The sequence below is a fragment of the Porites lutea genome, chromosome 7, assembly GCF_958299795.1.
Source record: "Porites lutea chromosome 7, jaPorLute2.1, whole genome shotgun sequence".
NCBI lineage: Eukaryota > Metazoa > Cnidaria > Anthozoa > Scleractinia > Poritidae > Porites > Porites lutea.
In genome coordinates, this window is record NC_133207.1 from 23,664,171 (window position 1) to 23,675,993 (window position 11,823).

At 39.2% G+C, this 11,823-nt stretch overlaps 1 protein-coding gene across 1 annotated transcript; it reads right to left on the reverse strand.

Annotated features, from left to right (window-relative positions):
• Positions 1–6,020: 6,020 nt before the first annotated feature.
• LOC140944643 (QRFP-like peptide receptor) lies at positions 6,021–6,995 on the reverse strand. Its single transcript, XM_073393762.1, has one exon. The coding sequence runs from the start codon at positions 6,993–6,995 to the stop codon at positions 6,021–6,023; it is 975 nt and encodes a 324-aa protein (XP_073249863.1).
• Between the last annotated feature and the right edge of the window lie 4,828 nt (positions 6,996–11,823).

Consider the following 11,823-nt stretch of genomic DNA (forward strand, 5'->3'; position numbering starts at 1 on the left):
TAAAGTGCATTTTTTTCACACTCTAACCAATCGGGAAATCTTGTTTACAGCATATCCTGCCGCCGATGCCCAGTTCTTTACATTGGTGAAACTGAACGAAACCTCAGGAGTCGTTTTAGCGAACGTTTGCGAAGTATACGCATGCGCAACAACACTCTTGAGCTTCCTGTGGCGCAACATTTCAACTCCACGTGCCACAGTATTTCCTAATTCCAGGTGTGTAATGTGGGGATGGCTCTATGCAGTGGAACCGACATCCAACCGAAGCAGCGTGAAATGAGGGTTTTCTTGCAGCTAGGAACCGTTCAAAGCTAAAGGACTAAATATCAATTTCAGCTGCGCTCGCTATTATTTACACGCGCTCGAGCCTCATTTTTATGTCTATGACAATTGCCGGTAGCCCTACTAATAACGGTTTTCTTGATACTGAAGAAGACTGAGTTATATACCCGAAACACCTGTTTCCTAAAAACATTTGACACCTTTTGACTTTTCAATGGATCATATTATCCTAAAAACCGTAAACCAGCTAGATGAGATGTATTAGTTCTCACAGTTATATCCCGGTGTGGTTGTTGATGGCCGACACTATTTGCAGTAATGAAAATATTGCTATGTCATAAATTAAGACTTAGATTGGACGTAGTTTGCAGGGGCATGGCTCTTTGTTGGCCCCTGGCTGTTCAAAACCTTTTTAACTGTTTACTGAGAAATTATCTGCCTTCCTTTTCCTATACACGAGTAACAGTAATAACAATACAGTCAAATCTCTTTAATACGGACACCAAAGGGACAGAACCAAGTGTCCGCTTTACAGAGGTGTCCGTATTATAGAGGTAGGGAATGTAGGATTTTTGGCATTTCTGGGACCAAACCAACTGTCCGTAACAGAGAGGTGTTGGTATTATAGAGGTGTCCGTAAGGAGAGGTTCGACTGTATATTATTTCAACAGTGCTTAATTGACATGTGATCAAAAGCACTTTGCAGTGGAAGACCTAATTTTGCTATTTACATGTTTTGAATATAAGGATAATAATTGGCTAGAAAGAAGTTTACACTGGAACATAGAACGCACTTGATATAATAGAAAATCAATATTCTAAATCCTAAAGATAATAAATTAGTATAACTTTAGCTTCTACATAATTACGTAAATTGGACATCAGACTGTTCTAGACAAGAATTTCAGGTTATTTTTTTTTAAGTGGGGGCGAGCAACGTGAACCTGGGAGGTTAGAGACACTCTCATCTTATTAATTAATATTACTTTCCAGGAAAGTATAAAGTTTTGTCCGGTAAACGAGTAGTTGATAAATTGGTTGTGGATTTTCCTCAAAAAATGTTTCTAGGTTATGTGTGTAAAATTGGCAGGATTGACCAGAATTTCCAAGATAACGTATCTGTGAAAAAGATCTATCCTTCCTGAATTCGCCGCTTATCAAGTAATCACTTAAAATATGGAGCTTAATAAATAGTTCAGAAATAAACAGTTTGCATCGTTCCAGATAGAAAACGATTGACCAGATCCACCAGGTCCGTCGCCAAGGGTTTAATAATGTGAAATTAAAGTTCGAAACAGTTTTGCTATAAAAACAGCAACCTTAGTGATGTGCGAAAAAAGTTTAAACGATGGGTAAGTATAAGACCAATTTCGAGAAAAATGCTGTGGCCGTCTAGTGGTCTTTAAATACATTGTATTGCAGGCCACTCACAGGCTGAAACATTCCCAGAAGCTAATGCTAATAGGCCAATAACGGGTGGGAGTTGATTTCTACGATACTTGCAGTCTCAAGAATCGTGGAGTATTTATCATATGTCCGCTTAGTATTCTTTTGCTGCTTCCTTCGCAGAGGCAGTTATGGCTTCGCCACGCGTGACGAAGCCCTATAAAACGTCCGAGCGAGAGGCTATATCCTTATGAGCTGCAACACAGTAGGCCCCACCTCATAGAACCAACGACGGCCTATCGAAAGGCTTGAGTGCTATGTACCAGTGCCCCACACCTAGACTTTAAGGCGCCTAAGAAGGAGCTGTTTTATGAAGCAGGTCTTCTTGCACATAGTCAGTGATAGACAAGACAAACTTAAAAGCAGGTGACACACGCACACCAACCCACCTCCTGGCCAGTTTGTCTTTCTGGATTTACTGGCGCACAGATCGGCAAAAATGCTGATCCGCCTTCCCAGCGCATGCCGTGGGAGAGTTGCCGTACAGTTTCCAGCCAACAGCTCCCATGCGTGTTGTGTTGAGCTGGCGCTTAAAGTAGTGCTTTTTACTTCCCTTGGCAGGAAAGGGCCTTTGAACACGTGAGCCCTAATAAGGGTGAACAGCTTTTTATGGCTGCCACGACCTTGATGATACGGCTGTGCGCATGCGTTAGGTACTGGGCGGGCCAGTTTTCAATTTCCTTAAAATTCAGATCACGACGAAAAGTGTTTTTAGATCGATTATCGAGGAAGCGTACCGAAGAGTTAGTGTATTTTAATGCGTTCAAAACGCCCGTTTCAAAACGTATGTCCAGGGAATTTGTGTAAAATAAATACTAAAAATACAACGTCAAGGAGTAGAGTAACTAAGCATCCATTAATGTGGCTCTTAGCTTTTTTAGCCCCGGCCACGAGGAAGTTTTTGTGCTGCTGAGGAACAGTGATCACGCTCTTGCGATCCAGAGCGGGGGAAAGTTTTTCATCTATGAACAATATGATTTGTCACCACTTGTAGTTCTGTCTTTTCTCTGCAAACTGTTTGAAGCAGCTCTAAAAGTGTTGAAAATATAGTTGAAAATACGTGCTTAATGCTAATTTTACTAATGTTTTTTTGGCAATACGATCATAAAGTGCACAATTTGGCAGTTAAACTCGAGCGCAGCTACCTTCAGTTCACGCAATTAAGCCCAGGCTTAGCAGATAAATATGAGGTAAAAAAATGCATATTCATCAAGTGTGCATAAAACATGCAGTTTTTATAACATTTACTTTTCGATCGAGCAAAAAATGGGAAATCAGTTATGAAACCACGAGTCTAGACTAAACTATAATGGGTTCTTCTTCAACAAAAACTCAAGAATGGTAACTTCTTTTACCACCTTGGATTTTTTTACGAACTTCTGTACTTGTTGGCTCCAATAATATTGCTCGATAACGTTGTGGCACTTAACAAGAAACCCTACTCCCCCGCTAAACTCATATCAATACCTGAGAAGTCTTTTGCGATTGGCTATAGGAGCAGCTTATTAGCATATATGGAACCTGCAAATCATTTACTCGGTGAAAACGATTTCCTATTTTAAATATCACCTTAAAGGGGGTTAAGGTTGGGTTGTCCAGTCTAACTAAGAATTAATAGGTTCTTCTTCAACAAAAATAGAAGGCTTGTTACTTCTTTTACTCCCTTTGATTTTACGAACTTCTGCCGGTACTGCAATTACATGTGGCACTTGACAGGAAACCCCACTCCCCCGCGTAACTCATATCAATGCCTGAGAAGTCTTTGTGATTGGCTATAGGAGAGGCTTATTAGCATTATACATGGCAACTTCGAATCATTTACTTGGTCACAACGATTTCCTGTTTTAAATATCACCTTAAAGAGGGTTAAGGTTGGGTTGTCCTGTCAGTATAAAATAAGGAGAGCAAAGAGAGAGAACAGTGTTGACTTCTAAACAGAATTTAAACAATGAGCGTGAGGAAGCCAGGTACTAAAATAACAGTTTGAAATCATGTCAGATCAATTAGTCGATCCACCGAACTGAGGTGTTGAGCTTTTTTTATTGGCTAAACTTTGCAATAAATTATTTATGAATGTGTGATTACAAATTAAAAATACAATACGCGCTTAACAGCAGAAGTTACAGCAATAGACAGACAGTTAAGAGTTACTAGGAGATATTTCATACCATTACTGTGAGTATTATTCGAATTTTTATCGTTAACATTTCCCTTAAATTTTCAGTTAATAAATTTTCCCTTGCATGAACGAAACTTTTGTACTTCTCCAGCCCACGCCCCTATAACGTTTCTAACGGTCCGCGGCCGAGTTTTATCCCAAACTCTTACAATACGTCGCCTATGCTGTCATTTCTCGCACTCATATATTAAAACCTTCTCAGAGTGCTGGAGTACGCTGATAGTCATGATATTTGATATATATATATATATATATATTCGCGAGCCAAAAGCACATTTTTGCGATCTACGCCCGTACAAAAGAACATTTTATGAGTCTTTTAAGAGCTTTTTGGTAATCAGTTGCTGGTAGATATGAACCCCGGGACCCGGGATATCAACAAAAAGCCAAAACCTGCACGAGAAATGCATAGACCTGTCATGTAGCTACACCATTTTTAAACAGGTGTGTGAAATGTTATCGTTAGCAATACGATCATAAAGTACACAATTTGGCAGGTAAACACAGGAAGCAAGGTAGAAGCTGCTTGCCGTTAAGCAATTAACAGGCTTAACAGGAAAATATGAGGCAATTATAAATGCCTGCTATCATGTGTGCAGAAGCAGCCAGTGTTTATATCATTTACTTCTCGATCGAACTAAAAACGGGAAATTCGAAAAGCAGGAGTCTGCTGTCGGGCAAAGGGAAACTAGCAGGTTCTTACTCAATAAATAGACGAGGCTTGTTCCTTGTTTGACTGCTTTTAATTGTTACGAATTGTTGGTCACAATTTTATCGCTCGATAACGCTGTAGTTATCATAGATTCAGACCAGAGTGACAAAAACGCTTTAAAACTCATATCAATGCTTGAGTAAGTCTTGTAATTGGTTAGGAGAAATTCATTAACATTGAACCTTCGAGTTATTTACTTTGTCAAATCGATTTTCTGTCTTAAATTTCACTTTCAAGCTTGGGTTGTCCAGTCAATATAAAACCAAGGAAAGCAAAGAGAGAGAACAAAGAATTGGTTTCTAAACAAAATTTAAACAATATCATACAGTAACCACTGTTAGTTTATTCTAATGTGTTCAAAACGCCCATTTGAAAACGTATGTTGAATTTGCGTCAAATAGATAGCAAAAATACAATGCCAGGCCAAGAACATTTTTAATGTGGCTCTTAGCCCCATGTGGAAGTGTAAAAGAGTCATCAGGGAGTCTTGTGGTCAAGAGCGCAGGAAATTTTCTCATCTACGAACGATAACATTTTATCACTATTGTAGTTTTGTCTCCTCTTGCTAAATCGTTTGAAACAGTTCCAAGACTGGATCGCCCGCCATTGTCTGCCGCCTTCTGTACAACGCAGACAACGCAGTATATGCATCGCGGCCATCAGTTAAGTTTCAAACGTTTTAAACTTTAATTTTTGTCCCCTTGCGAGGCCTTAGCACAATAATTGTTATTAAGACCGACATGGCTTAAACTTCCTGTTTGTCTTAAATTTTCTGTTTAACTTTTTGGTTCGTGTATTTTTTTTTTGCAATGGGCGAACGGCGTACGTGCCACAAAAACATGCGGTTTTTTTCTTTGCTCAAGTTCTTTTGACGACGTAAACATTACTGTCAAAGCTTGGGGTGGCGCTAAAATTTCAACAGATGTTTATAATTGTCCGTTTTATTCCTTCCTTTTTTTCGGTAGAACCTCTTCTATAACTTAGCGGTTCTGCAGTAATTAAGAGTTGTTAGTTGTACAGTTGTACATCACCTGCCTACGCCCCCGATAACGTTTCTTAATGGTCCGTCCCTGAGTTTTATTTACCGCCCAACCTTTAACAATACGTGGCCTATGCTGTCACATTTCGCAGTCATGGCAGACTTAATCCTCAGTTAAGTACACCAACAGCAATCGTGGTCATTTTTTATTCACGAGTGTTCCACGTACCTCTAAATCTTAACATATTCAGTCAAAAGCACATTTTTACGACTTACACCTGTACAAGAGAACATTTCATGAGTCTTCTAAGAACTTTTCGATAATTACTACTAAAAATAGATTGATAATCATGATACATTTATTCGCGAGTGTTCCACGAACCTCGTTAAAACTCTTCAACCAAAACCACATTTTTTGCAACCTACGCCTGTACAAAAGAACATTTTATGAGTCTTTTAAGAGCTTTCCGGTAATTACTGCTAAACATGAAACAGATAACTGGGTTGATAGCGGAGTAAGCGCTAGCCGTATAAAACGTGACTTTATAGTATATCCAGAAACTACACGATAAATGCGTGAAAGTGTCCCGATACTGTTTGATTAAATAGTTCAAAGAGTAAGGTAACCAGCAAAACGCAAACACTGTTACGATAGCAATGGACATTTGAAGCACGTTTCTGTTTCTTCTGTCTCGCTGTTGCTGACTGTTGGCGGACTGTTCACCTGGGTGTACCTGTGTCTTGAGCTTGATAACAATGATGGAGTAAAGAATGACTAGCAACAGCACAGGGATGTATACAAATAGACTGATGTAAGTTAGTAAGAAACTTTCAAAGGACGATGACTCTCCGAATGCTTTCTCCCATTCAATAACACACCGGGTTCCCTCTGGGTATTCAACGAGCTCGTGGGTGAAAAAGTATGGCGAATTGACCGCTACAGCAACTATCCATGTAGCGAGAATGAAGAAGGGACACAGCTTGGATCCGATGAGTGGGGAACGGAGTGGGAACACCACGGCTCCAAAGCGATCCACTGCTATCAGAATCAGATTCTGAATCGAAACGACAAAGGAGACGTTACTAAAGAAAGGGACAAGCTTACACAAGGCCTGACCAACCTTTCCACCAATAGGAAACGAATTGGTGTGCAAGTGTGACAGGTACAAAGGTATCCAGAATATTGGGTACAGCAAATCAGATGAGGCCATGTTTGCGATGAAAAAGTTTATCGGTTTTCTTAAGTTTGGCGTTTTATAAACGATCATAACAATGAGAGAATTTGCGGCCAGTGAAACGATAAGGAACAGACAGTAGGTAACGGTTCCTCCGATTTTCCACGCGGTGGAATTTAACTGAGTAAAGCAGCTCCAAGACCCGCTGGATCCGTTGGCCATTGAGTTCATGCTGAGTTTTGAGACGTATCTGGGGAATTGTACACATGCAGTCAAGTAACTTTGAATTACTGCTCTGTATATTGCGTATGCTGTTTGAGTCAGAACTTTTATTGACAATCGTAAGCCCCCTGCGAAGCTTCAGTACAGCTGTCCTCTGAAGCCTTTAATATTATTTTAAGATCGATTATCGAGGAAGCGTAACGAAGAGCTGTTAGTGTGTTTTAATGTGTTCAAAACGCCCGTTTCAAAACGTATGTTCAGGGAATTTGTGTAAAATAAATACTGAAAATACAAGGTCAAGGAGTAGAGTAACTAAGCATCCATTAATGTGGCTCTTAGCTTTTTTAGCCCCGGCCACGAGGAAGTTTTTGTGCTGCTGAGGAACAGTGATCACGCTCTTGCGATCCAGAGGGCAGGAAAGTTTTTCATCTGTGATGAACACTATGATTTGTCACCACTTGTAGTTCTGTCTTTTCTCTGTAAACTGTTTGAAGCAGCTCTAAAACTGTTGAAAATATAGTTGAAAAAGCGTGCTTAATGCTAATTTTACTGATGTTTTTCTTTGGCAATACGATCATAAAGTGCACAATTTGGCAGTTAAAGTAGAGCGCAGCTGCCTTCAAGCTGCTAAGCCCGGGCTAAGCAGATAAATATTAGGTAAAAAGAAGTGCATATTCATCAAGTGTGCATAAAACATGCAGTTTTTATAACATTTGCTTTTCGATCGAACAAAAAATGGGAAATTATGAAACCAAGAGTCTAGACTAAACTATAATGGGTTCTTCTTCAACAAAAACACAAGACTTGTTACTTCTTTTACCGCCTTTGATTTTTTTACGAACTTCTGTACTTGCTGGCTCTAATAATATTGCTCGATAACGTTGGGCACTTCACAAGAAACCCCACTCCCCCGCTTAACTCATATCAATACCTGAGAAGTCTTTTGCGATTGGATAAAGGAGCGGTTTATTAGCATATATGGAACCTTCGCATCATTTACTTGGTGAAAACGATTTCCTATTTTAAATATCACCTTCAAGGAGGTTAGGTTTGGGTTTTCCAGTCTAACTAAGAATTAATAGGTTCTTCTTCAACAAAAATAGAAGGCTTGTTACTTCTTTTACTCCCTTTGATATTTACGAACCTTCTGCCAGTACTACAATTATATGTGGCACTTTACAAAAAACCCCACTCCCCCGCTTAACTCATATCAATACCTGAGAAGTCTTTCGCGATTGGCTATAGGAGAGGCTTATAAGCATATATGGAACTTTCGAATCATTTACTTGGTGAAAACGATTTCCTGTTTTAAGTATCACCTTAAAGGGGGTTAAGGTTGGGTTGTCCTGTCAGTATAAAATAAGGAGAGCAAACAGAGAGAACAAAGTATTGGCTTCTAAACAGAATTTAAACATTGAAAATCATGTCAGATCAATTAGTCGATCCACCGAACCGAGGTGTTGAGCTTTTTCTATTGGCTAAACTTTGCAATAAATTATTTATGAATGTCTAGTTACAAATTAAAAATGCCATACGTGCTGAACAGCAGAAGTTACAACAATAGAGAGACAGTTAAGAGTTACTAGGAGATATTTCATACCATTATCATTATTCGAATTTTTATCGTTAACATTTCGCTTAAATTTTCAGTTAATAAATTTTCCCCTTGCATGAACGAATACTTTTGTACTTCTCCTGCCCACGCCCCTATAACGTTTCTAACGATCCGCAGCCGAGTTTTATCCCAGGCAAACTCTTACAATACGTCGCCTATGCTGTCATTTCTCGCAATCATATATTAAAACCTCAGAGTGCTGGAGTACACTGATAGTCATGATATATGACATATTCGCCTACTAAACTGAGCATATTTTTGCGATCTACGCCCGTACAAAAGAACATTTTATGAGTCTTTTAAGAGCTTTTTTTGGTAATCCATTCCTGCTAAAAATGAAAAAGAAAATCGGGTTGATAGCACAGTACGCGTTAGACATATACATGGTGACATCAGTCAAAAACTGCACGAGAAATGCATAGACCTGTCATGTAGCTACGGTGAGACTGAAACGATTCTCGGAAAAGTTAACCTACGTGCTTAACACCATTTTTAAACGGGTGTGTCAAATGTTATCGTTAGCAATAAGATCATAAAGTACACAATTTGGCAGGTAGACACAGGAAACAGGGTAGAAGCTGCCTGCCGTTGAGCAATTAACAGGCTTAACAGGAAAATATGAAGCAAAAATAAATGCCTGCTATCATGTGTGCATGAAGCAGCCAGTGTTTATATCATTTACTTCTCGATCGAACTTAAAACGGGAAATTCTAAAAGCAGGAGTCTGCTGTCGGCAAAGGGAAACTAGCAGGTTCTTACTCAAGAGAAATAGTCGACGAGGCTTGTTACTTCGTTGACTGCTTTTAATTGTCACGAATTGTTGGTTACAGTTTTATTGCTCGATAACGCTGTGGCAATAATTTTTATAATGACCAGAGTGACTCAAACGCCTTAAAACTCATATCATTATGCTTGAGTAAGTCTTGTAATTGGCTAGGAGAAACTCATTAACATTGCACCTTCGAGTTATTTACTTTGTCAAATCGATTTTCGGCCTTAAATTTCACTTCCAAGCTTGGGTTGTCCAGTCAATATAAAACCAAGGAAAGCAAAGAGAGAGAACAAAGAATTGGTTTCTAAACAAAATTTAAACAATATCATACAGAAAACACTGAATAGTATCCCCTTTTCTATAGCCCGCGCAAATGAAATCGGACGAAGGACTTTTTTGGAAGTCTATAACTCTGTTGCTTACATTTTCATCGCTTAACAGTATATTTATGTATGTATGTATGTATGTAAATCTTTATTTAAACACGGGAAATCATCAGTTAAGCTTAAGTTAAAAACTAAAACTAATTACAACCACTTTACATGATTGCCGTGTGGGAATCCAATATATCAGCTACCTTCTTGATATTTCGCTTAAAATGCTCAACGGATGCAGCATTTTTTTAAGTTTTTGGGCAAGTTATTCCATAACATGGCCCCGCTGTAAGAGAAGCTTCGTTTGAATGATTGGTGCTTGGTTTGGACAGGGTCAGCCTTCCCTCAGAGTTTCTTAAGTTGTAAGCAGAGTGACGCTGAGAGAAAAGACTTTGTAGATATTCCGGAGCAAGGTCAACCATGGTTTTATACATCATTAAGGCTTTTTGTTTCTTTTGTCGAAGAGATAGCCTCTCCCAGCTGAGGGTGGAGAGAAGGTGGTTTGAGCTCGCATCAAAGGGTGATTTAGTAATAACTCTGGCTGCACGATTCTGTAATTTTTGGAGCTTATCACTCAAGTAACCACTCAAACAGTCCCAGTCGGGGCTGCAGTAATCAAAATGAGGCATAATTAAGGCGTTATAAATTTGAATTTCAGTTTCTTTGGATATAAACGGCCGCACACGTTTTAGGGCGCCTATAGCTGAAGAGACTTTCTTGCAAATCTCTTCAACGTGTTTACCCCAAGAGAGTTGAGCATCTATGGTAAGACCCAAGGATTTGGTATGATCGACTCTCTTGATAATTTGGTCATCAATTCTGATTTCTACATCGTCACATTGGGCAGATAGTCTTTGTCTTGATCCAATAATCATTAGCTCTGTTTTAGCAACATTTAGACTGAGCTTGTTAGCTTTCAGCCAACAGCTAAGGTTATTTAATTCAGGGGTTAGAGCTAGCTTAAGCTCTGTTAACGTCTAAGCAGATAACGTAAGGTTGGTGTCATCGGCAAACATTCTTGGTAAGGCGCCCCGAAGGGAGTTGGGAAGATCATTAATGTAAATTAAAAATAGTAAAGGACCCAATATGCTACCCTGCGGCACGCCGCAACTGAGGGTACGAGCAGATGATAGTTTGCCACTGACATTACATCTTTGGGTTCGGCCACTTAAGTACGACGAGAACCTTTTAATGGCTGCCTGATCGACACCCAAGTATGACATCTTACGCAAGATGATCTCATGATCAATGGTATCGAATGCCTTAGGAAGGTCAATAAAGACAACGCCATTTAGAAGGCCATTGTCGATGTTTACTGACCAAGCATTTGTTGCCTCAAGCAAAGCCGTGAGCGTACTATGTAGAGAACGGAACCCTGATTGGCAACCTAGTAGCAATTTATTATCATCTATCATCTAAAAGTTGATTATAAACAATTCTTTCAAAAACTTTCGAAATTATAGGGATTACAGATATTGGCCTGTAATTGTTAGGGTCCGATTTAATGCCCTTTTTAAAAAGTGGAGTCACTTTGGCCATTTTCCAATCGTTTGGATATATCCCAGTGAGAATAGACTTTGAGAATATTGAGGTAAGAGAGGGTGCGACGATATTAGCAACCATTTTCAACAATTTACTTGGAATCATATCAAGACCGGTGGCTTTCTTTTCATCAATTTTCGACAAAACGTTAGAAACAATATCAACACTCGGAATTTGCAGAGAAAACGAATGGTCAGTGGGCTCTAAATAAGACTCAGGATTAGCATCGACAGCAGGAATATCTTGTGCTAATACTTGCGCAACGTTTGTAAAGTGATCATTAATAGTTTCCGCAATGTCCATAGGGTTACTTGCTATTTTATTATCTACCTTGATCTCCAAAATATTCGTTGACTTACCACTGTTACGTGAAGTTAGCTCGTTGATAACATTCCATGTTTTGCGCAAATTACCTTTGTTGGCTTCCAAGTTGTCTGCAGAAACATAGAGTTTTTTTGTGAGTTTAATTGCGTTATTTGCCTGGTTTCTTGCACACCTAAATTGATCCCATATAGCCGGGTTATT

Coding starts and splice junctions, on each gene's coding strand:
- LOC140944643 (XM_073393762.1), bottom strand. CDS start 6,995: ATGGCCAACGGATCCAGCGGGTCTTGGAGCTGCTTTACTCAGTTAAAT.